This window comes from Apiospora marii (assembly GCF_038362585.1).
Source record: "Apiospora marii strain CBS 49790 chromosome Unknown utg000005l_segment0_segment0, whole genome shotgun sequence".
Taxonomy (NCBI): Eukaryota; Fungi; Ascomycota; class Sordariomycetes; order Amphisphaeriales; family Apiosporaceae; genus Apiospora; species Apiospora marii.
Genome location: NW_027117377.1, coordinates 1,027,237 through 1,052,549, shown reverse-complemented (window position 1 = coordinate 1,052,549; position 25,313 = coordinate 1,027,237). Strand labels below are relative to the sequence as shown.

General features: G+C 54.0%; 5 protein-coding genes across 5 annotated transcripts; 3 read left to right on the top strand and 2 right to left on the bottom strand.

Annotated features, from left to right (window-relative positions):
- Positions 1-1,474: 1,474 nt before the first annotated feature.
- Positions 1,475-4,295, bottom strand: PG985_008215 (FAD dependent oxidoreductase-domain-containing protein; the record flags this gene model as incomplete). The annotated part of the gene is made up of 3 exons (XM_066827983.1): positions 1,475-3,705; positions 3,816-4,017; positions 4,077-4,295. 3 exons carry the CDS (start codon positions 4,293-4,295, stop codon positions 1,475-1,477), a joined length of 2,652 nt encoding a protein of 883 aa, XP_066682895.1.
- A 7,897-nt stretch (positions 4,296-12,192) lies between these two features.
- PG985_008214 (uncharacterized protein) lies at positions 12,193-12,501 on the bottom strand (the record flags this gene model as incomplete). Its single annotated transcript, XM_066827982.1, has 1 exon — positions 12,193-12,501. One exon carries the CDS (start codon positions 12,499-12,501, stop codon positions 12,193-12,195), a length of 309 nt encoding a protein of 102 aa, XP_066682894.1.
- Positions 12,502-13,937: 1,436 nt separating this feature from the next.
- On the top strand, positions 13,938-15,631 carry PG985_008213 (calcium uniporter protein 6- mitochondrial; the record flags this gene model as incomplete). Its single annotated transcript, XM_066827981.1, has 4 exons — positions 13,938-14,238; positions 14,310-14,387; positions 14,469-15,299; positions 15,360-15,631. 4 exons carry the CDS (start codon positions 13,938-13,940, stop codon positions 15,629-15,631), a joined length of 1,482 nt encoding a protein of 493 aa, XP_066682893.1.
- Positions 15,632-16,843: 1,212 nt separating this feature from the next.
- Positions 16,844-18,457, top strand: PG985_008212 (uncharacterized protein; the record flags this gene model as incomplete). The annotated part of the gene is made up of 1 exon (XM_066827980.1): positions 16,844-18,457. One exon carries the CDS (start codon positions 16,844-16,846, stop codon positions 18,455-18,457), a length of 1,614 nt encoding a protein of 537 aa, XP_066682892.1.
- Positions 18,458-20,130: 1,673 nt separating this feature from the next.
- Positions 20,131-25,215, top strand: PG985_008211 (uncharacterized protein; the record flags this gene model as incomplete). The annotated part of the gene is made up of 3 exons (XM_066827979.1): positions 20,131-22,674; positions 22,736-23,015; positions 23,993-25,215. 3 exons carry the CDS (start codon positions 20,131-20,133, stop codon positions 25,213-25,215), a joined length of 4,047 nt encoding a protein of 1,348 aa, XP_066682891.1.
- Between the last annotated feature and the right edge of the window lie 98 nt (positions 25,216-25,313).

The window sequence follows — 25,313 nt, the reverse complement described above, 5'->3', positions numbered from 1 at the left end:
AAGGCGCGAGTTGACACGAATTGGGACGAGTTTTGTGCCAGACGGGACGATGACGTCGCGCGGGTTATCGTGGGTTTATGCTGCGACTTAGGACTTTGCTGCCAACAGAACGGGTCGAAAATGAGATGGGGCAAAACCAATTATCGGTCTACTGCTACCTGTTGCGACCTGGCTACTGTGTCAATCTGTGGGAGGCCGGCCCCCTTCTCCGCGACGAGAGGGACAGGCAACAGGAGGGACAGCAAGGAGCACCGGTTCCGGGCAGGTCTGAACGACGCAATTGACATGGTGATTCTAAACCCTGTCTGGCAACTTATGGGTAAACTTATGGGGAAGTTTGGCCCCAGTAAGGCCGGTCCGTGGAGAAGCCCCGTAAAAGACGGCGTTAGGTGGCAGGCCCGAGTGGGCGTGGCTGCTGGAATGTCCAGGATTTCCGATTCGCCTTAGTCGCGCGGGTGAGAGTTGATTCTCGCTCCTCCTCCTCCTCTGCTGCAAGTCACTGAGTGAACCTGTTGGGCAGCTTGCCGGCAGCAAATGATATCCGTCAATTGGGCTGGGGATGGGGACAGCGGGTGGGGGTTGAGGCTTGGAGGTTTTGGAGTCTACTGTAGTTGGGGCTCACCCGCCCACATGTCATCATTCAAGAGCTCTGAGTGGACTGCGGTGGGTTCCCCAATCTTTCTCCCTCTGACACAACGATCCGGGGCACTGTCGTAAGTGACTCGCGTCGCCGGCCGTTTCTGCCGCAGCTGTGGCGTTCTGCCATCTTTCCATCTCTCGTGTAGGTATTTTGGCGTTGGAGTTGTGGTGTTAGGTGTTGGCAAGGTTGGGTTGCGGTGGACTTTTTTCTCCAGAGTGCAACTCCAGTTGTTTCCCCAGTGGAGAGTCTCCGCTTCGGTTTGCAAATGCAATTTTGCTGTGATCACGATGCAGCAGAACTATAGCAACCCCATCCAGCTATTGGTTTGTTCCTGTGCTTGGCTTTTTATCCCCGACACGGACACCCAGGTCAGCTGTTCAGGAGGTCTGCTCCGAGTTCTGCTCCGGGAGGTTACTGGTCTTGGCAAATGTACTGACTTGGATCCAATTGTGCGAATATTTGAACTGAGTTGCTGGTTTCAGTGGTAGTACCAAAAGGGGGAAACAACCTGGGAAATTGGGGCCAAACCTTAAGCAAGTCGCCTCAAAAGGATCCGACGTCGCAGCTCACTGCGCATGGGTAGACCCATTCACCCTACCAGAATAAAAAAAGAATAAGGCATATTCACGATCGTCAATTGATCTCCTGGGGAGTAGATCAATGGGTATGTGGTCGTTTGATTATACTATCTCATGCCTCATCAGCATTATTATTCTTAAAGTACATTATGCCTGCGCCGCGTGACGAACACAAGCTTTTTGGGTATCGTTCCCTAGCTTCACTCTCTGTCTCCCTGGCGGGCTATCTCTACATACACATCTTTCATTACACATCTCAAACTCCGTGTCGGTTACCAACACACACGGCGAAAAGGTCGTCAACAAATGACACTGCCTCGCCACTCTTGTGACTCTCGACAGTAGCTGACCCAAGTGTCAAACCGACATGAATTTCTTGATCTCGGCGCGCCATAGGCTGCATCTCCATAACCGATGAGCCAGGCGTAGGCTTCTGAGTCGAATCTCTTCTGGCGTGGCGTTTACTGTTGGTCTGAGAGCTCTGGGCTGCTCTTTCCACCTCTTCCACCTCACGGACCACGGTGATCTCCTGCGAGACCATGATGCCACCGAGTGTTGACGGCTCTTGGCTGTCCATCTTTGGCGCAAAGGGCCTGTCGGGCAGAATGTCGTCCGCCCGCCGCTCTGACTCTGCTCTCGTCCACAATTTCAGCGTGCTGACCGAATGCAAGGAACCACCACCCGATTTCGTTCGGGTCATGGTCGGGATCGAGGTTCCATTATCGTCGACAGCCTGATCAGCAGCCGACGATCCTGAATACCTGAAGAACTTATATCTTGCCGAGAACGGGTCCGGTTTGTTGTGCCGCGAGGACGGCACAGATGCCTGCGAACTCCTAGCATTGACGATCGGTGCAAGTTCGCGGTGTATCGATCTTGCAAAGTCGATGTGCTGGGGCGAATCCTTATAAACCAACTGTTGGACCTTGAAGAAGCTCAGTGGCATGAGATCGCAGTGGGGACTCAAGACATTGACATGAATGGGGATCACAACCCTCAAGCTAATCATGGTGCAGGAGTTGGCTGATGAGGATCCGAAGGGTGCCCTGCATGGAACTTGCACCACCCTGGCCGTCAGGGTCGCCTCGTCGAAGATGGGGTTCTTGACCAGGGCCCGCAACGCTTCGATCGATTTGGAAACTTTGCAGGCGAAGAGTGACAGTGCAGGCGATACTCTCTTGCTCTCTTTCAAGTTGGAGCAGAGCGTGGTCACTCTCAGCCCATCAAGTTGGCGAATGAGATCTAACTGCCACGACTCCATTGGGTGTTCAGATATCTGGACCGTCGGCAGTAGGTTCCGAGCACCCCTCCTGACGACAATATCGAAGCCGCCGCCTACTCGGGCTTGGACACCGAAGAAGCCCATGTGAACTCCAGGTTCCATCATTGTCTTCTCTTCAGCAAATGCGGCCATATCCATAAGCTTAGAATATACATTCTGTGCTTTGATCTGCATGCTGGAGCTGATGATGTGCGATACTTGGTTCACGTCGGCGAATCGGTAACCGGCCGCTTCGAGCTTCTCCACATCCCGAGACTTGTCAAGGCGCCGCACCAAGAACATGAGCGAGCCACGAGAATACTCATGCCTAGATCTCCAACCCTCACCCTTCTCAACAGCATCTTCCATACTCTTCTCCGTACCCATCTCACTCGTTGGCCTGTCCTTTGCGATGGGTGACACAGGTCGAGGCGCGAGTGCACCGGTAGGCAATATCTCATCCCAGAGGATTCCAACGTTGGCGAGTTGTTCTCTGGTCTTCTCCGCCAACCCCTGTGCAGCGATGCAGAAGAGCTCGCGGAACACAACATCGTAGTTGTCGATCAATTGTCCATCCTCGTCGATCAGTCGAGCTCTGCCATCCTTCCTGTTTCGAGGCAAATCGGCAAGGTGGTCGGCCATGTTGTCGATTACGCTGCTGACCCCCGCCCAGTTCCTCGAGACTCGGAACATCCAGTGGAACAGGGGATTCGCTACATTGAACACATCGTCATGCGTCCTCTCAATGTAGGTGTCGGTAACCTTCTCACTTGGCAGCAGACCATCCGGCGTGACAAGTATACGCCCCGCCCGATCAAAGATAGCAGCAGCGAGCACGATTTGCTGGGCCTTTGTTGCGGTCTTCCTCATAACATGAGCAGTCCAAATGGCTGTGGCAGCCAGCGTCAGGGAAGCGCCTACAGACAGGCATATGACAACGATGACGGTCGTGTTGCGCGACAGGGGGCTCGTGCCCGAATTTAGACGGATCAAGCGATACTCGGTTCCGGTGGAAGCACACCAATGCATCCCAGACACAGCCCCTGCCAGGACAACGGCGCATATGCCTCTCTTCCACCATGATCCTGTCCAAGAGGCCCGGAAAAGGAAGAAGAGCGACAGGGCAGCTGTGCTGGCAGCCATGGCAATCAGCACGCTGCCTACTACATTGGCTGTGCTGTATACGCATGTGAAATTCGCGATGGAGGCGTTTCCTAGGTAATGCACTACATCACGTTGGGTTAGCGAGCATCCTTCTCAGTGACACGAAACGGTGTCTCGGGGGTATTATCCAACCACCCTTCAACAAAAGGGGTGAGCTTGGGAACCCACTTACTTCCGCAAATCGCACCTCCAGCTAGACTTCCACCGCCTCCAATTCGATACCATGATACCTGGTTTGTGCCCGCAGCTACGAACGCAAGAAGGAGTACCATTATGGGGATGAAGAAGGACAATGCCGTGAACCCGGGTGAATATGCGATCTGGAGTTCGAGTTGGCCATCCGCAAGTTCGATCGCTCGGTTGCCGATGTAATGCTGGCAGCTAGTTAGTCGAGAGCTCCTTATATCGGCGCAGTTGGTTTGGTCACACTCACCATACACCATATAGCAATACCCCCCATGGTTATCGAGCTGCTGACGAGGAGGAAGTGGTTGAAGTAGCCATTGCGGGAGGTTCGGCGGTTCATCAACTCCAGGGTTGCCGCCGCCCCAATGAAGGAGACGATGTAGCTGAGGGTGACGAATCCGGCATTGAAAGAACGCGGTACGATTTGACCTTGATACTGTCGGAGCAATTCGTCTGGGATCGACATGGTGGCTATGTCTCACCGAAGGATTGTCGAGCTTCCTTGGAGACTCCTTTCGAGAACGGGCAGAAGCAACCCCGGACAAGGCTCTCGACTGATGCAGAGCCAAGAAGGTGATCGACGGCTGAAGTGGTATTTTATGGTCGTGGGGGTTTCAGTCGTGCATCTTTCTTTGAACAGGAACAAAGGCGATGGGCCTCGCAGCTATATGAGAGTCAGAGGCTCCAGGGATGTATGGTGCCTCCCACGCGCCCACATACACATGGACCAACAACTTGAGACTGAAACAAGTATACAGGTTAGTTGGGTTCTCTGATGGACGCCGTTCCCGGATGACTCTACCTCTTCCAGTCAAGCTGAGCTGTCTACGATGTACCTAGACTAAGGGGGTGGAGAGCGACCGCTACTGGGCCTCAAACACGTGGAGCGACATCCCCGTAGGTTGAACGGAAATCACTTAAGTTAAGTGCTCGAGCAGTTGTATGGATATGGGACATGTCATGGGACCATCGTATCGCGGGTCGGTGGGGGAGATGACCTAGGCGCAAGATGGCAGGTTGCCAGGATCTAGGTACGGCTTGCGGCATCATCACATCGATCGCATTGCTTTTTGGGGACGTGGCGTAATAGCTGGATTCTTTCGCCAGGCAAGAGGGGCATGGCTTTGGTTGGCAGCAGCCGCTTGGGTGGCATGCAATCAAACCCGGGCCGGAGATTTTTTTTTTCTTGTTCGGCACACTCACTCACCTTGGTTTGGCTTGCGCTCTCTCAACCCTGCAAAATAGCAGAGACTTCGTATGCATCGCGCAGGGCTGGCAATACCGATTGTCAATGCAATGCCGGGAATGTATCAGGTCTCATCGGCCGTCCCACTTGAACTGTTAATCCGGCCATCCTGGAGAGATGTAGTACCAGCACCGTCTTGGACGGAGCGCAATGTTCTGCGTACCTACACTGGAGCACCGTACCCTATCATTGAACGCTTGAGACGTCACTATATGGACCTGGCGCGGCATTCACGTTGGCACACGTCTAGACTAGTGTCCGATTAGTGGACGATTTGGCCCCAGGCTCTTGGGTCCTGGCAAGTAATGGACGCTTGAGAAGCTTTAGCTCGTTGCCATCCAATGCCTAGATGCGGGCGTGGACAAAGATGCCAGAATCGTCTCCCCATTGGTCGGCAGGCTATATGTCGCACCAGATGAGTACCGAGCAGGGGGCTGTATGTCTCAGGCGCTCGTCGGCTCGACTCGCACTAGCTGAAAGTATTGACTCCTGAGCGACCTGTCTGGATTTTGATCTTGATGAGCACAGGGGATTGACTGCAGCTGGGACCAATGAGGGTAAGCAAGCCAGCTACGCGAGAAAGATCGACGCCAGGGATCTGACTAGATTTCAGCAACGATATGGTTCCTCGGTGACAGGACCTCGTCGCTCTTATTTCGACTTCATTTTCAGTGCTACTGCACCTCCTCCCTGGTCTCTATTATCACTCGCCCAGTTCGACGATAACCACATCTATTGCCATATTTCTGCCAAGCACGGGCAGACCAGCCTATACCGCATCCTGTCTCTTCGTTTCTTGGTCGTGGCCGACGCTAGTCAAGGATGCATAGATGGCTCAAGCAGCCCAGCCCGGCGACCAGTTATGTACGTGGCAATGAGATTTTCTTATCCGGCAACAGGCTCTTCGGCACTTCCAAGTATGAAGCTGTGAAATCTTCTCTTTCATCGGACTTTGCCAAGTGGATATTGGGTATATAAGCGAGGCACGATACGGAACAAGCCGTCTTTTGCTTCTTTCCCGGCCACGTTAGAAGCGGAGGGCGGTGCGGGACTTCAGCTCGTCGAATGGCCCACCGACTAGTCGACAGCTAGACCGATAGCGCGACTATAGCAGGCGCTCTGTGACCAATGGTAGGGTCGTTGTTTTCCATCTTCCTTTTTTTTTCATCAACCTCATCTTTCGCCTTGGCTTGCGGCTAGATTGGCGACCCCAATGCGATCTCGCGAGCACCGAGAAAAGCAAGGAAACAGCTGTCTCTTAAGGATTCTAGGGCTTTGGAAGATCGGACGACGGTAAGCAAAGCAGGGCTGATTACTGTTCCAAGTGGAATGCATCATCAATATGTCCATCTTACTGACGCGTGCTGATTATCTGATCATGTCAACACCTCCGTCCGCCGCCCAACGCGGCTGCAGCTGTTCTATTTGCTTTTCAGCCTCCTCTTGAGACAGCATAAGCGCCCGCAGGCAATGGTGCATTCTGGCCAACTGCCATCATCAAGACATCCAGGCACACACTTACACTACATGAACTAATAAGCGTGGCCGTAGCTGTGGTCGAACATAACATCTCGCGCTTCTTCGGGCCCTTCTAAACCGAAGAGGACCGACTCACTAGTGGGATCTAGCGACGGCCACAGACTACTGTACATACGGACGACTCTAGCTCATCCTGGCCTGAGTACCTGGAGCTAGCATCGCCGTTTGGCAACGCCTAGAATGGAGCTGGGTCGCCGTCGTCGGCAGTCATGGCGGTCTTTTCCTGCCATCTTGGCTCCATCTCGGTAGTGCCTGTACGTGGATACCCTTCGACAAGGTCAGCTACAAGCGAGTGATCCGAGCCACAATTTGACTACCAAAGGAGCTATCTCTTCCGATCCAGGTGATCTACCAGCGGCATCTCGGCATCATGCAAACGATGTTGATATATGGACCGATGGGGTCCTCTTAGTATCTGTGCTCTCTCCAAAGACACGGCGAGATTGACATATCTGATACCCACAAAAGTGCTTTGACGTCTCTCCGGTGGACTGGAACCAGACTGGCTAGGCTAGCTTGATAGATGAGCTCGCTCATCTGACAGGTATTCTCCCCTTTTATTGTGGGCGATTGTAATAGGTAGACGAGCATGACCTGGTACCTGGCTCGCCCTGGCTGGCATCACTTATCCGATGTCGCTTCCAGATACCAGTAGCAAGTCAGTCCCTACTTACGCCACGTTGGCCTCCCATTGGCCTCGCTGACCTGCAACTGACTTCCATCTTGGTGAGATACATAATTTTAACAAGTCAGCTTGACCTCACAGAGTCGATCTCCAACATCAACATTTCCCTATTCCGCGTGAGTTCCTACATGTCATACTTTGTTGCCGTGTGGTGTATCTGCAGCTCCTTGATTGCGTATCTGGTCGCCTGTCTGGAATGGAGTCCTTGCGCCCGAAATGTAGTTCGCTTGTTAACGGGGAACCCTGCCTTCGGGACTTCATGCCGGCGCCGAAAGTAATATGACCTCAGGAGCCAGTCCCTCGTCCCTCACCCCGGCCCCGGCTCTCGCTTTGCATGGGTCCCTCCTCGGCTTGAACCCTTCCGGGAGGGAGAACCCACTCTTGTACGCAGTTAGTAGCGTACAGGATGCCGTGGCATGGTCCCCGAGCATCTGGTAGGCTGTTGGGGAGTGCTCAGGCAAACTGGTGGGGAGCGATCGACATCCAGAGAACATGGTTGGCGTGTTTCACGCGAGGGAATGGGAGGGTCCATCAACTCAATATCGGTAGCTGAACCACGTGGGATCTCATCTGCTTCTTGCCTTATTAGGGATATGCCTCCGATGGAGGCCATACCGGATACTACTTCGGCTACTATGTGTGCGCGTGGGGGCTGCTTATCGTTACTCGGCCGAAATACATGTCGGATTTATCCTCTTCTGGTGTTCCGGATGGGGTGAGGTTCGTTCGGTTTTAAGATGTACGCTCGCTCGGATGCGATGAACCATCATCCATTCAAACTAGGGGGTCCGCCTATGTCGTCCGGGATCATGTACCTGGCAAGCCATGGAATGAGCTCTCCCATTGGAGCACATACGAGCAAGTTGTTCGTCGTGACTTCGAAGACGGCGATTACCTCGGCATTGGTTGCTATGGTGGTTGCTGACTTTTGTTTCATGGGCGGGCGGATCTCCTTGAGAAAGATTTCTCCTCAAGGGGCCTTCAATGACCAGGTACTCGTTATCAACCGTCGCTAAATTGCTCAGGGGTTTTTTGAGCTCTCCAGCTACCATGCTTCAATGTGATTCGTGAGTGGCGTCCACTCAGGAAAAGGACTTTACTTGTGCCTGGCTCGAGTCGAGTGGCGAATACATGCCCTTCACTTGCGAATCACGCTTGACGAAGACGTACTAATCATTCTGTCCATGTTAGGACATACCAACAGCCCTCGGTCGGCGGCGCTCAAGCCATGCCACACTCGCGATACCTGACTGTGAGCCTAGTATTGTCTCGGCTAGATACGAAGAGAACATGAATTTTCGAGTTCGTAACAGTGTCGGTTGACTAACTGCCCAACCTAAATTGACCCATACGGGTGACGAATTTCCATTGGCACACCTTGTACATCTGTCACGTACGCGGGTTGGAGGCCAACCAAAGAATCACTGCCAATGTGAGGGGAAATAGGGTATGAGATGAGACTGGCATTGGATGTGCCAGTGCACATGCGAAGTTTGTCGCGTGGGCGTCTCAAGCGCAGATAGGTATGTAGCTACATAAAGAATCCATCAATTCAAGGCAATGCGGCCTCCCGTACTCACCTGTGCCCCTGGCATGGATCACAGCTCCCCTGGTCATCAGACATATCCATAGATATGTATGTACTTGCATGCATTGCATCAAACACCACATAACCATCACAAATATCACTTGAAAATGAACCAGTCTAAAGGTTCGAAAGGTTTCGCATTTAGTTCACAAATTCTAGAAACAACAGTATCCAACTCCCGTCACTATGTGTACATGCACAATTTCCAAGACCCACTCTCCCCCTTTTGCACCTTCCTCGCCCACTGATCCAAACATGCCTCAAACCTAACAGCGAAGGCAACCACCCAACAGCAAACCCATGGGCCACCCCAAATCCCCTCAGTCCTCCCTAGGCGGAAAGAGCTTGGCCGAGATCCGAAAAGCCGATCGCATATAAGGGAGTCCAATTGCCCGCGAACCTGTCCAGAACCTTTCGTATGGTCAGCTTTCGCTGCCACTACAGGAAGTTCGGATTGATCCAAGACTAATCATAAAAATATTTCATTAGAAGCGTCCTCCGCAATTCCCCTACCTTTTGTTCCTCTCGTCGTCTCTCTGGGTGGGTGATTCCAGCAGAGAGAAGGACAGAAGACAATCAAGGCAAGGGAAAAAGCAAACCTCCCAAATTGAAGCACGGAAAAACGACCCATGATGGAAGGCGTATGTGTGGTCCACCAAAACGCTGGCGACTGCTGGCATGGGCTCCGAACGCAGGCTGAGGTCAAACTTCAATAGTTGTGTTGTTGTTGTCGCAAGGCGGCAAAGAAGGTTCTCCTCGATTTGTACACACGAGAACGACCCATGATGGACGCATCGATAGCCCAAGAAATGCCGGCGACTGTTGGCTTGGGGTTCCGAGATGCATGCTGAGGTCAAATGCACTTGTGTCGTCGCGTTGCTACAGAGAAACATGTTAGCGTCACAAACGCAAAGGAATTTAGCATGTTGAAGTGGATGGAGATGTAAGAATGCTGAAGAAGATAGATGATGGTGTTGAAGATGCGAATTGATCTGGAGAGGATTCAAAGAGGAAAAGAGGGCGGTATTTATATGCCAAAGATTGGGCAGAGAGTCAGGCTCAGCGCGGGTGGCATCTTGCAAGTGCCATTGCCATGAAATCTAGGCACGGTGGCATATATTCAGAACGGGAAGCAATAAGTGATGTTTCGAGGAAAGAGTAAGGTGAATCTCAAGGCACATGTGCATGTGATGCTCGCGCACTCGCCAACAACTAATCAAACCGGCCAGCTGCGTCGTCATGTTACGTAGATGCTGGTATATGGGGAAGGACCGAAAAGAGTTTCTCTGGTAGGCACGCAGTTTTCGGAACAGCAAGTACTCCAGACATTGCGCAAGTACAAGCCAACACTTCCTCCGGGGCAGCATGTGAACATTTGTGATTGCCAGTTTCAGGAAGCCACCTTAACAAACATGAAGTCATCTCTACCTAGAACAGAATACTCTCGTAGCAAATGATGCACTGCCTGCTTTCTGATCATGAAAACCGGCACGGGGACGTCTCGCACCTATCATGCTATGCTCCTGCCCATTTACTACCTAGATGCAAGTACACATCCTATCTCACATCATGTATGTGACCAGGGCGAACAGACCACGGATTGACCACCTGCCATGACACGCCTTCCTAAAGATATCGCGTCTTCACTGCGACATCTACGATATATGCAACCCCCCATCCCGCACGTACATGCCTGTGAACTTGGGTTTGTTACCCTCTCTGCCGGTAGAAGAACCCAACTGCTTCGAGCTGTCCGTCAGACACTTCGAATGTGCCAGCAACCACGGTAGCCGCATCCATGGCGAGGAATACTTGCTGATTACTGTCCCTCGGCATAGGTAAACATGATCGAGCCCGTGACTGCATTCGTCTACATGCGTACCAACCTTCGAGTCCGGGAGGTACTGAATGCACCACTTGACTGAGCAAGCACGCATCGATGTGACTCCCCGCGTGGAGTGGGCGATTACCGAGCCCAGCACTAACATGTCCATCTCTAAGTGCAATGCCAATTTGATTTTTGAGTCTGTAGCAGGACCGGCAAGCAGGAAGAAGGAGTTCAAATCCCATGACTTCCCCTGTTACCTGTTTCCCCTATTGCGTGGCACTCTGGGAAGTTGGGAGGTGCATGAAATTTGAGCTGTAGAGTTTGGGTTGCTATCAACTTGTTCCTGTCATGAAATGCGTGTGACTGTTTCCTGGCTCAATGGATCTTTCTCCATGCTGCTGCATCTGTATCTATGATCTCCCTAGAGAAAAAGGCATCTTCGTTGATCGGGGGAGTGGTCCCAGTCGTGATCCATCGGGATTGGCCAGTGATCTGCCAGGCAAGGGTGATTTCCTTTTCCAGGGCGGCTCTTTGCGACCAACTGTTCTGCATGTGCTTATGCGCTCCTCCCTTCCCGAAGTTTCCGATGTTATTCTGCGAGAGAGTGGTGTTCCAATGGCTGTGTCGGGAAGTAGCGTACGCAAGGTGGCTACATGTATTGAAGCATGATTCGAAGCAGTACAGTAGCGAATAATGGGACACGATGAAAATGAAGGGATACTGCATCAGGTACCGCCAAAAAGTCACGGCATTGAGCAAAACATACAACACCGGGGATTCCCAGATCGTCACCGACTCTAGTACTAATCCGGCGCTTCTCAGCTTATATATGGGAGAGCGGACGGGATCCCTAGCTGTCTGAGAGCTGTGGTCGTATGTGATAGACACGGCTTTCAACAGTGTACATATATGAAGGTCACATTGTAGATTGAAAATTGGTACGCAGTAGAAGTCTAAACGAATGTAGCATTTCCTAAAAACAAGCAAATGGGTATAAGATCGTGATGCGCTGATGCTAATGCTGGGTGGGACAGTCGTCCCCGACCCGTGTCGTGATGCTCTGAACTCCGGGGTATAATGCAATTCCCAAGATGTAAATCCAACTCCTGTCTCTTTTTCCCTCCACGTAAAACCATCCTTGGCGTATGCATGCGTCGTGATTCGCATCGTACACTCCTTTTTAACCAAGCAAAGAAAGGAGGCTTAAACATGATATCGTGGGTGGAAAACCTCTTCTTCCAAAGGCGACGCCGTATATCTCTCTTCGCAGTTGCTTCCCTGGATAGAACCCATGTGATTGTTGGAGTAGTTGGACAGTTATACGAGTCGCCAAATGTGGTGACTGTGTCTGGTATGCGAGTCCGGGACAGAAACTTCCATCGTCCATGCCTTCTTCGCCTAGTAAATCTCTCCAATGCGTCGTGTCAACAATGACGTTGTGGATGGGCCCTCAGTACGAGAGCGAAGATGCAATTTCTCATTTGTACATGGGATGGACAATGGGTGCTGGCTTCTCCACCATTGGCGATGGCGATTGGAACTGCTTCATGTTGTCATTGTGGCCGTTGAACCACGACTCGTCCTTCCGGGCGAGGCCGCAGCATAGTCCAGGGACGCACTGAGCAAGGAAGCAGAGGACGACGAGGACTGCTATGGTGACACCGGCGGCGACCGACAGACCGATAATCAAGTCCGTGGAAAGGTTGCCATCGGCAGCCAATGCTGGTCGGGACCACGCCAACAGCAGACAGAATGTGAGGGTATTTTGGAGGCTGTATCGTGCCATTGTGATAAAGGAGTCCACCGGAATGGTCTGTTTGCGGGCTGACAATACTAAGGGAAAAAGAACCAGAGTCAGAGTGCAGAAAATGTCACTCAGTCTCACTCTGCTCTATATCGGCTAAGTGTATAAACGGCTGCCTGATATTCGCTTCGGGGAGACGATGCAAGTCATCTTCTCGGGCCTCGGAAAGGTGGCCGACGAGCGCAATAAGAACTTTTCACTCTCCATGATGACCAGGTGCGGAGAAGAAGTCCTTTGCGGCACAGCGCAAGACAGCGTGGTGCGGTGGTGTGCTATCACCTACCTCCAGCCTCCATCCCTCGGGTTTATTGCCAGGCTGCAGCCTTGGCATCCGTCGATGAAGCACCGAGAAGGTAGGGCTTGGTTGATCCTACACCCAATTATAGAAGTGCTAGCACAGCCCAAGATCCGTATCAGGCATGCCGTGCGGAGTCACGGACCCGGAGTTCTGGTAGCGGGTACCCATAGCTTCTCGCAGGGCGGCCCTGATTGGGCATCCAGAGCTACCAGCCACTGTTGACCACTTGAGGGCCCGAGGCTCAGACGGGCTCTGCCAACAGAGATTTTGACGGGTTGTGGCGGTAAGCGACTGATAATCGTAAGATGCAGTAAGCAGTACAAGTAGGACAACGAGAGGTTGCTGCGCGGAAGAATAACGGCGAGGAAGTCATACGTCAGCCTAGACCTCAATTGGGTGATGATTGACTAACTAGAGCCAAGATCCAAGATCGAAAGAATGGACTTATGGAACCGCAATGAGATGCGCCTATGGTGCGTATGGAAGCTTTCGGGAGAAGCATTCTAGAATTCAGTCTATTGATCGTCCCATATGTAAGCCATCTCGGCATATATAAGTACTATTAAGTATTTCTAATCGTCCTGCACCGGGGATGCGGTTTGAATGAGACGAGGGTGGTTAAAGATCCCCGTCAAGCTGTCAATTGAAAGAGAGTTCGGCCCAAAATTGCCGTACCTAAGCAATGAAGGTTGGTGCCTGCGTCGCAAGGCCACTATTAGCGATGGATGATTGAAGCTACTAATATTAACCAAGTCAAAATCCCAAGGGACTGGAAAGCTTCTTTTGCTTCCCAGCGACAAACCATGTGGATCTGGATCATATCTAGGTACGATTTGATGGTCTTGTCCTTGCGCGATGGCAGAGGCCCATGCCGCCTGATTGCTTTTGACCTGTCTGTCTGTTTCACAACCAGTGACTGGAGTAGCGTGGCCGATTAGCTTGGAAGAATTGACGTCATGCGAATGCGACTATCTGCAACCGGGCAAAAGCTCCGGGGACAACAAGGAGGCCTCAACCATACCAACAATTGGCGAATCTCTTTTTGTCCAAAAAAAAGATAAATCTTCACCTCCTATGAACCGACCCTGTGGAAGACGAGGCAAATCAACAGATAGCAGTCATGAGCTTTGTGTTACGGAGAGGCTGCGGACAGCTGACGAGCACCGCATTGCGACCATTGCGACAATCCCCCGTTCTGTCCAGTCGATCGGTGGCCTGGAAGTTGCAACAACCACGCGCGAGCCCGATAACATGGCTTCGTATGAACTCGAGTGCTGCCGGCGAGGCTATTGGTGATGCTTCGAAGCCCAAGAAAGACCTCCAGGACGAGACAGCCAAGGAGGCCAACCAACGCGATGTCGATCGCCACGAGTCGGAAGTGAATTGGGGCATGGAGGCCGCGGTAAAGCAACAGATCAGGAGTGCGTTCACTCGATCCTCTATGTACATATACCACTTCTATGACACCATGGCTGACTCGCACTATCCGCAGGACCATGGCAAAGAGAGGGCGCCGACAAGCCCCCGGTAGACCTGGAGGCGAAGAAAATGAACAAGACCATGACAAAAGGTAAGTAACCATGGCTCTCACCTTTGCTTAGGTATAGGCGGACCAGGAAGCGCAACTGCTAACCGATATGTTATATTACAGGAAAGCTCCTGACCACACCCACGCGGCTACTCAAGTTGATCATACCTCTTCCCGCCGACGCAACCCATGACGAGAAGGGGAACAAGGGCGAATTCCGATCCATAGGCCAGAACGAGGACATTCAGCCTCTTGCCCTGCTGATACACCCCCAGCAGCCGCTCTCCTATCTCGAACGGCTGATTCAGGCCGAGCTGCCCCCGGTCTTCGACGAGGATGGCAAGGAGAAAATGCCTAGCGTGTACTTCCGCGCCGAGGCCTCTGAGAAGGACGCGTCGGGCAACGTGATCAACAAGAACCAGAAGTCGGCAAACATCGCCTCAGCGTCGGGGCTGGGTCACGAGGGTGCTGACACACCGCAGGAGCACAAGGACTGGGTGCGCTGGAGTAGTAGTACAGAGATCGGTGACTTCATCCGGGATGCCGCCCGCGGGCGCGAGTTCGCCATCGGCATCACGGGCCACGATACGGAGCTGCGCGTCAGCGTGCCCTCGTTCAACGACCGCACCCACTATATGCGCGTCCGGCTGCGGCGCATGTCGCAACGCATCGGCGATCTCGCCAAGATCAAGGAGGACTGCGACATGCTGGCGCATCGTGCCGCCCACCGCCTCGCGAAGGCCGGCTTCGGTCTCCTCTCAACCTGGTGGGGCGCCGTCTACTTTTTGACCTTCCACACAGATCTCGGGTGGGATATGATGGAACCCGTGACCTACCTGGCCGGTCTGACCACCATCATGGGCGGTTACCTCTACTTCTTGTTCATCAGCAAGGACCTGTCCTACCGGGCCGCGCTGAACATGACCATCACCCGGCGACAAAACACTCTGTATGGTAAGTAACATGGTTGAGATGTCTAGCTGGTGTGGAGTTGACGTGCTAACTGAGCCGCAGAGGCGAGAGGCTTCGACCCCCAGAAGTGGGAGGCTCTAGTCCAGGACGCCAACGGGCTCCGCAACGAGATCAAGATCGTGGCGGCGGAGTACGATGTTGAGTACGACGAGACCAAGGACCTCGGGAACGAGGAGGTGCAAGAAGTCCTGGACCACGAGAAGGACAAGAGGCGCGGCGCCAAGGAGGAGGTAGACGAGGACGACGACGAGGACAGGAGGAAGCCGAAGGATAAGAAAGACAAGAAGAAGAACAACAACAACACAGGCGAGTAGATATTCTCTTCGATGTCACGATACCCCCTCCCGTTGTAATACATAGACCTTTTCCCTTTCTTTTGTTTCGTTGGCTTGATAGAGAGGCGGCTCGCATAAACTAGGTACATGCATAGCGTTTACTTTTATTCATTGAATGATCATTCGTATAATTCTTGCATTCCATTGCTGTGCCAATTATGGATTTCCGCGATTTTTTGGTTGGGAGTCCGAACACACCGTCGAGGAAATGAGAGTGGAGGTTCCGTAAATGAGGTCATACGTAGCACTGAAGCGAGCTCCCCCCTCGCAGCGCCATAGCTGAAATGAGTTATGTATTTCGTCTTTGGTCATGGGCTGGAGGAGAAAGCAACCGTGCTTATTGGCATATTGCTTCGTATGTAGACTACCTCTCATCGGTGAGTCGTGTCAAAAGTCGAGCTTGGAGATGCACGAGTTTCTCATCCATCGAATGAGCGCCCCTCGGTGCTTATCCAGTCGCTATGGGGTCGCCCCATCCGTTAGCTCCCCAAGGCCGACGCTGGCTGCTGGGTTTGGCTGACAATACCCAAGCAGCTATTGGTCACGTCCGATAGCCATCTCTCATCCATCAATAGCACACACTTGATATTCACAACTGCCATCGTCAAATACCATATAGCAATCCATACCCGACGTGTCTCCATGTCACGCGACCCCACGAGGATGGCGCGGCTACCTGTCTGCGTTGGTGTGCAGCATTGCATTCCTCCCCCGCAGGTCGCAGCCCTTTTTTTCGGGACTCTCAGGAACGCTGAGCAGTGCGGTGACGTGTGGGAAGGACGGGTCGGGGACACCGTTTGCCCAACATCATCCCACCATGGCCCCGTCAGATCTAGAGTTTCGCTTGCCACACCTGCCCGCCCCCCAAACCCGTCTTTTCGTGAGGTGATCCCGCCGCGTCGCATGTGTTACTGTTCGGCCATCACCGCTTTTGCTTGTGCAACGATACGTTTTGTTCCGTACCGTTTTCTAGAACCTTTGGGATAGCCGCGTTGGGACTTATTAATGTCCCTCCCCAATGCGAGCACTTGATCTTAGCACCTCTCTGCCTGTCCAGATATACCCCGCATTTTCCATCCCACCTTAGACGCCCGAATCAGTCGAGCCATCTGAAGGTAGCACTAGAGATACCCTACTTCAGTACATTGACAACGGCACCATCCATTAGCATTGTCTCAGTACCTGGCAGCCATGTCGTCACTCGTGCACCTGCCGGACGGACAGGTCATTGTGGCCCAGCCGATCTTCAACGGCATCTTCTTCAAATCAAACGACACAAACCACCGGCACACGCCCTTCCCTGCAGGCTGGACCATCGCTCTACACACCGAAGATGCCCCTCAGCCGGTGAATGGTGACAGCCGCGGGGGTGCTGCGGCTGCGACAGCTGAGAGGGACAGCAACGATGCTCAGGATCAGGATGAGGACCAGGATCAAGAGGATCAAGAACAGCAACAGGTCCACAGGTTTACGCGACCAACTCTCCAGTCTGATACCATTTTCATCTCCAGCATTTCCAATCCTTCGTCAGATGACTACGAGCCAGCCAAAAGCCCTTCGCGCCAGGTTGCATTGATGTTATACATCTCGCTGTATTGGTACTTTCAGCAACCGGCGCCTTCTCCATACCTGGATACTGCGGCCTCTCGATCGACGCCGGAAACTGCCAAGCCCAAGGGGGAGTGGCAGATCCGTATAAAGAGGGATGGCGTCTTCCGCTCCCGGAACATGATCCCGAAGCTCGAGAGAATGGGCTTGATCTCCACCCTCGACACTTCCGTTGGCGTGGCCACATCGGAGAGCGCGGGTGGCTGGGATCAAATGTTTGTGACGAGACGCGGGTTCTGGCAGATCCCCAGCGGCCTCTTTCTTTTCACACTGCAACCCAAGAAGCCCAGTTCCCGTCACGGATCCCCACCCGGTAGCCGCCCAACCTCACCAGAGAAGAACGACTCCACCGATCGATGGTCCATCACGTCTGCCAGCCAACTGATGTCTGACATGCCCGGAGGTACCATCCCTATCGCCCTGTCCAACAAACCTGCAACCCCTATTGGTCCTTACTTCTCAGCTTCGCATCTGCCCACTTACTACCCGCCACCAGCCCTCCAATACCGGATCCAGGATGGGGTACGGTATCCGGTGCGGCCCAAGCCACCGCGAATGGGCGAGATTTTCTACACGCGTTATGTGCCGAGTGTAGGTAAATACCTATCTTTCCGCGTGGCGTCCGCGTCTAGCCAGCCCGTACCTCACCTAGGCCCTGAGACGCCAGGCGAGAAGGAAAACGCGCACTTGACCACGCTGTCTGACGCCGGTCTTCTTGAGAGATGGCTGTCTAACCCGCGCGTCTCGGCATTTTGGGGGCAGTATAACGAGAATTTCCTAACGGACTCTCTAAAGTCCCCAAATTCGTTCCCAGCCATCGGTATGTGGGACGGTATCCCCTTTGGCTATTTTGAGATATACTGGGTTAAGGAAGACAGGCTTGGTCGATACGTTACTGCGGACGACTGGGACCGAGGCCTGCATGTCCTGATCGGCGAGGAGTGGGCAAGGGGCGTGGTGCCCGCTTGGCTTTCTAGCTTGGTACACTGGTGTCTGCAAGCCGACTACCGTACCATGAATATCTGTCTTGAGCCCAGAGTTGACAACGAGAGGTTCGTCATATCCGTAACCCCTGAGATGTGTGATGGTGGGACTGACATATACACTATAGATTCATCGGGCATCTTCAAAAACATGGGTTCGCAAAAGAGAGGCAGGTTGCGTTACCTCACAAGCAATCTTGGTTTGTTCGCCTGAGTAGGGACGCTTGGGAATCCCCAAGCTTATAGGCGTTGGGGTTTTACTACAAGTAGGGCAACCATACACGAGTCAAGGGCATCACTTCCGGGGATGACATCTGAGTTGGGGCTGCGGGAGCATTTGGATAGAGTGGTATTGTTTTTGGATATCACGCATAGATACCGCTATCTGCTGAGTATAAAGGAGGGTATGAACGTGGCTAGACAATGTGATATACGACACAATTCGACCAACTAAAGTGACATGCTTTTGTCATTAGCTTCCGGATGCGCGAAGCGGGTCTTTGTGTTGAAGAACCATCTGTGAGTTGTCATAAATTTCCATCCCGAGCATGGTCACCCCGAATGTGATCAGGCTGATCCGACCAATGAAGATAAAGGGCGTCGAAGCTATAGCGAGGACAATAACGGCTCCATTATGCAGAACAAGTCGGACTCGAGCCGTTTCCAGGCCTAGTCTATCAGAAGCACGACTTGTGATGGTGTCGAGACGGGAAGTTGTCACCAATGAAGCCATGAGTAGCCGATCCACTTGCCTGACGGGCAATGGCTACCGAGAAGTCAGAACCATCTCACGTAAGACCGATGATACCCCAGCCACCGCGTCTTTATCCAGAAAAGCCCAGCTGGGTACTGTATGATGGCATGATTCGAATCCTTTCCGTCTAGCGAGACGAGATCTGCAAGGTACAGATTGGAGGGGTCGCTGGCTCGTGGGCAGCCAGCATGAGCAAGTGTCGGGGTGGAAGGGGTGGAAGGGGGTGCCTTGGGTGCGCCCTTTCGGGAAGCCCCGCCTCTGGCAGAAGTGCTTAATAAGTGGGCACCGGCGATACGACATCATTACATAAACGCCGCTAAGGCTTCAGTCGGCGAGTCGGACTGTTCCCAGGGTCGGACCTAGACACCAGGACAGCCTAGACTGCGACTCATTCAATTGCGAAGGGGGCCATTTGCCAGCATGAGCCCAGCAACGGCCCAGACAGAACCCAGCATGGGTGCCACCGTTGCGTTGTACTGCAGTAAACGGTCACTGGCAATGAATGGGCGGAAAGAAAGGAAAGAAAAAAAAAAGTGTGGACCGGTGAGTGAATGAAAAGCACGGAAAGAAAGTGTTTACCTCACTAGTTAGACCAGGTAGGCATGGATGGCATGGCATGCGTGAGGAGGCAAGCCGGTAGTCAATTGGAAGGTAGTAGTCGAGAATGAACCGAACCTAGTATCCATCCACCATGATTGAATTGGCCGAGCATGGGTCTGGTCCTTCTCTTTCCGACACCCGCTGTTGCGACTACTAATGGCCTACTACAGTAACGCTGCAACTGTGCATACATAGCTCCAACGTACGTACATCCATACATACATCCTACCTACACTTACTTTCCTTTCCTTTCACCGGTTTCTGGAACAAAACCTCTCTCCCCTCCCTCTCTTTTCTTTCCCACACCAGACCCAACTTCGAGGCTTGAGAAAGCTGTGGAAGCTTGCTGGTCAAGACTGACTAAGTAGAGAAGAGAAGAAGAACCTCGGCTCCCCGTTCTGATCCTTGGTCCGCCGCCCCAGTTGTTTGGGAGCACCTACCAAGACACGAAGAACCCGAGAAAGTGAGAGAGTGAGGGCGCGAGAGAGACACACGAGAGCGCCTGGGCAACCGCATCACTCACGTCGTCAACAATGGCGGTAGACGACGAAAGCAGCCGCCCGCAGCGCGTCCCGCTCGCCACCATCCTGCGCATCCTCAACGTCAGCAAGATCGCCTACCCGGCCGTCGTCTTCGGCGTCTTCCTGATTGGCTTCATCACCTACGGCATCCTCCATGCGCCCCGCGACGACAACAAACTGCTGCGCGGCCCCGGCGGCCGCCCGCTGCCCGTCCGGGCCAAGCCCGACCGCGACCAGGCGGCCAAACCCGTGATCGACCTGTCCGACTCGGCCAAGCTCGCCCTCAGGCTGCTGCACACGTTCATCATCCTGACTTTTGTGGGCCACGCCGTCCTCATCCTGGCCCAGACGCTGATTTACCGCAATGACCAGTGGTGGCCCGGCCAGGCGGCCATCGTCTTCATCATCGGGTCCTTCTTCGCTTGGTCTATTGTGCTCATTAGCTTGATCGACACGACGCCGGCGCCCACCCTGGTCCATCTCGCCACCTGGGTCTTGGCCCTGCCGCTCGAGGTGCTCATTATCGCGTCCAGCTTGAGCCTCTACACGCGTCCGCATCACGAACCTGCCGTCGGCGGCCAGCAGGGCGGCCAGTACCGGAAGAAGGCCACGCCGTGGGAGATTGTCGAAGTCTGCATCCACTTTGGCAGAGCGGTCTTGGTGCTCGGGTGCGTCATCCTCTTTGTCTCCCTGGCATGGAAGTCCAATTCCAAGGCCAAGGATCTGCCCGGCTCTTCTTCCTCGTCCGAGCAAGAGCCGTTGCTGGCGGCAGGAGCGCAGTCGGGCGACGGCGCCAACAATGGCCATGCCTACGGAGCGGCTCCGACTGCCGCAGCCGGGCAGAACGGTTCTGCGAAGCCGAAAGATGCTTGGGCCAAGCCCACCGAGCCTCCCAACGTCAACTGGTTCAGCTACATCCGGGGGTTCTTCATCCTGATCCCCTACCTCTGGCCTAAGGAATCGCGCAAACTACAAGGTCTCGCCATCGTATGCTTCATGATCATGATTTCCCAGCGTGTGCTCAATGTGTTCGTCCCCATGACCAGTGGCTGGATCACCGATGCTTTGTCGGGCGATGACGTGCAAACACCATGGCTGTATATCGGGCTGTATGTGCTTTTCAAATGGCTGCAGGGCTCTCAGGGTATTCTGAGCGCCGCGCGTACCGTCTTGTGGATTCCCGTTGAACAGTACTCGTACCGTGCCATCTCGACCGCTGCATTTGAGCACGTGCACAACCTGAGTGCCGAGTTTCACATGAGCAAGCGCACCGGTGAGGTCATTTCCGCGCTCAACAAGGGAAGCGCCATCAACTCCTTCCTGGAGCTGGTGACCTTCCAGGTGGGCCCTATGATGTTTGATCTCGTCGTGGCCGTCATCTTCCTCACCGTCACCTTCGACATCTACCTTGGCCTTGTTGTGGCCATCACCACCATCCTCTACATATACGTTACGATCCGATTGGCATCATGGCGAGTTAAGCTGCGCCGCGATTACGTCAACGCGGATCGAGAGATGGAGGCTGTCAAGAACGACAGTCTGCACTCGTGGGATACGGTCAAGTACTTCAACGCGGAGCAGTACGAATTCAGCCGCTATCGTAATGCGATGGTTGTCATGCAGGGGTTCGAGTACTGGGTGCGCTGCACGCTCGCTTACCTTAACTCGGCCCAGGGTGCCGTCTTCACCTTTGCGCTTCTCATTGCCTGCTTCATCGAGGCCTACCGCGTGGCCGCTGGCTTCCAGAGCGTTGGCCAATTCGTCGTCCTCATCACGTACATGGCTCAGTTGCAAGGCCCGCTCAACTTCTTCGGAACCTTCTACCGGACGATACAGAACAACCTGATCTCGGCAGAGCGCATGCTGGAGCTCTTCCGCGAGCAGCCGCTTGTCGACGACAGGGAGGGGGCCGAGCCGCTGACGTCGTGCACCGGCGAGATCGAGTTCCGAGATGTCAACTTCTCTTACGACGAGCGCCGCAATGCGCTTAGCGATCTCTCGTTCCACTGTGCACCGGGGACCACGACAGCGCTTGTTGGCGAGTCAGGAGGTGGAAAGTCGACCATCATGCGCATGCTGTTCCGCTACTACAACCCTACAAGCGGCTCCATCCTCGTTGACGGCCACGACGTACAGGACATTACCATCGACTCGCTCCGGCAGTACATTGGTATCGTCCCGCAGGACTGCAACATGTTCAACGAGTCGCTCCTGTACAACCTGCGATACGCCAACCAGAACGCAACGGACGAAGAGGTGTTTGCGGCCTGCCGGGCTGCCTCGATCCACGACCGCATCATGGACTTCCCCGACGGCTACGGCACGGTGGTGGGCGAGCGCGGCGTCAAGCTGTCGGGCGGCGAAAGGCAGCGGGTGGCCATTGCCCGTACGATACTGAAGAACCCGCGCATCACGCTGCTGGACGAGGCCACGGCGGCGCTGGACACGGACACGGAGGAGAAGATTCAGCATTCGTTTGCGACGCTGGCCAAGGGCCGGACCATGCTCATTATCGCGCATCGTCTGTCGACGATTGTTAATGCTGATCAGATTCTGGTACGTAAACAACTACCTGACGAACACCAAAAATTGAGGTGCTAAAACTATTCTGAAACAGGTGCTCAAGAACGGTACGGTGGTCGAACGCGGAACGCATGAAGAGCTGATTGCTCGCGAGGGCCGTTATGCTTCGATGTGGCGTAAACAGTCGCGGGCGCAAAAGGCGCGCGAGGAGGCCGAGCAGCTTAGGGACAAGGCGCGCCAGAAGCTCAAGGAGGCCGAAGTCGACTCGGCTAGTGTGACGGAGGACGAGGCCGACTCGTCACCTGGCGGGAAGAAGAGTCAGGATAATCTACGACGAGCAGGAGGAGGCGGAGGCGGTAGCAGAAAGCCGCCGGGTCATCCTTAGAAGAATGGGCGATGGTGGCTGCTGCCGGGATGGGAGTGGTGGTGATATGTGTGTTTTGGGATGTTTATTTGGTTACATCACATACGCTACTATTTGCTGTTGTGGTGGTAATCATGAACCCTGACGGTACGCACCTTCACACTCGAAATCCCCACCACCCCCTTCCTCCGGTCCATGACACACACACACCAAGAGAGAGAGAAAAAAGCGAAATGGTGTTCATTTTGGGACCTGGTTACGGTTCGTTGTTATAAATTAGAGAGATATATATACCCTGAAGGGTTTTCATTACAGGATTAGGTAGTTAATGTAATGCCAGCGAGCAAGCAAGCGGAAAGCAGCAGCTTTGGTTTAGGTCTTGGGAAATGTGCAGCCAGTTATTCAGTGTATACGAAGAAGTTGCAATTTAATCGAGTCTGTCTGTCTGTCCCTAATCTTGTGCTTGAACAGCTGGGGTTATGTACAGCCTACTGAGTCAAGTGTGCGGTCGTGTCATCTAGAATATACCTGATGCCTGGTGAGTAGGTAGAAAGAGAGTCGCTCCTGGTGGAGACGTATTGTCCGTAGCTCCTCGTGGGAGACCCACCAGGCCGCCGTTTTGGCGCGCTACCACGACAGCCAAGTACCGACATGGAGCATGAGGAATGCTGCATACACCGTTTGTCACATGAGGAAAGAAGCTGCACGAGACCCTGCACTTAACCGGTAGCACCACCCTCCTTTTTCTTTATCCCCTTCCATTTCTACTTGCATGCATGAAAGGGGGGCCAGTCAGGTTAGTAGTTAGTCCTGCCTGCATACCTCTTTCGTTAGTCAGTCACAGTCATGCCACCACCCCCGTCTTCGTCAGAGTCGTCGCTGGACGGCATAGCCGCCTCCCTCCTGGCCAAGAAGGGCCTCGAGCTCGTCTCGTGCAGGCCGGTCCAGTCGCTGTGGGCCGGGTATGGGCACATTTGTCGGGTCCAGGCCCGGTTTCCCAGAGGAGGGGGGAGAAGGGAGAGGAGCTGTCGCTGGTCTTGAAGTTTATCAAGCCGCCGGCTACCAAGAGGCGGGATGATGAGGGGCATTTGCGCAAGATTTTGTCGTATCAGGTCGAGCAGCACTTTTATGCGCATCTGGCGCCGCGGTTGTCGCTGCTTAGGGATGGTGAGAAGGATGACGGAGAGGGGCAGGTAATCGTCGCGGAGTGTTTGGGGAGTGTGCATGACGGTACCACGACGGCGTTGCTTTTGCGGGATCTGCAAAGGGAGGTCCCGTCTGCTTATCAGTCGTGTTTCGAGAACGAGAAGGAGGGGAAAGCGAAGGCGGCGTCGTCGTTTCCCCTCGCCCTTGAGAAGCGCGGTGTCTTGACCCCGGACCTTGTTGGCGCGGCGTTGGACTGGCTGGCTGGGTTCCACGGCTTCTTTTGGCGCGACGAGGAGAAGGCTCGCTACTACGACACCACAACAGAGATGGACCAGCAACGCCTGGTCCCGCCGCCGTTGGAGTTTGTTGCAAAGGCCTCGAGCAGCAGCAACAACAACAACGGGGTAGGAGTGGTGGCACACGGCGTCTGGCAGAACGGCGGGTATACGTACCTCGCCACGCGGCGCAGCGAGTACGCGTCGTTGGAAGACGACGAGGATAGCGAATGGAGGGCGGCGCTATGTCAAAAGGGCCAAGCAGGGTCGACTTCTTCGGTCGCGGAGCAAGCGGCATACTATGTCTCGCCGTCTCATCCCGCCACCGCCCCGTATACGACCCTGATCCACGGCGACGTGAAATCCGAGAACATGTTTGGACGGAGCGCGTCATCTTCTTCTTCCACTGCCGCTGCCGCTGCCAAAGTCGCCTTCTTCGACTTCCAGTACGTCGGCCTAGGACTCGGCGCCTGCGACCTCGCCAAGCTCTTCACCTGCTCCGTGCCCGTCTCCATGCTCGTCCCATCACCCAGATCCACTCCGTCCCGCCTCGCCATGCAAGAAGGCGAGAAGGCCCTGCTGGAACGCTACCTCGCCCGCCTCGAGGCCGTGTCCGGGAAGGCGTACGCGTGGGACGTCTTCGTCGCGCACTGGGAGGCGGCGCTGGTCGACTGGCTGCGGTTCCAGGCGAGCTGGGGCTTCTGGGGCAACACCGAGTGGCTCGAGGCGCGGGTCCGGGACGTACTCTCGCGGAAGACGGCCGAGAGCTGGGGGGAGGGTGGGGTTTAGGGGTTGGTTTCTCCACGATAGAGCCATACATGTGTAGAGATAGAAAGGAAGAGGAAGGAGTAGAGATTTAGAAGAATACACTTAGAGTATTCTAACTC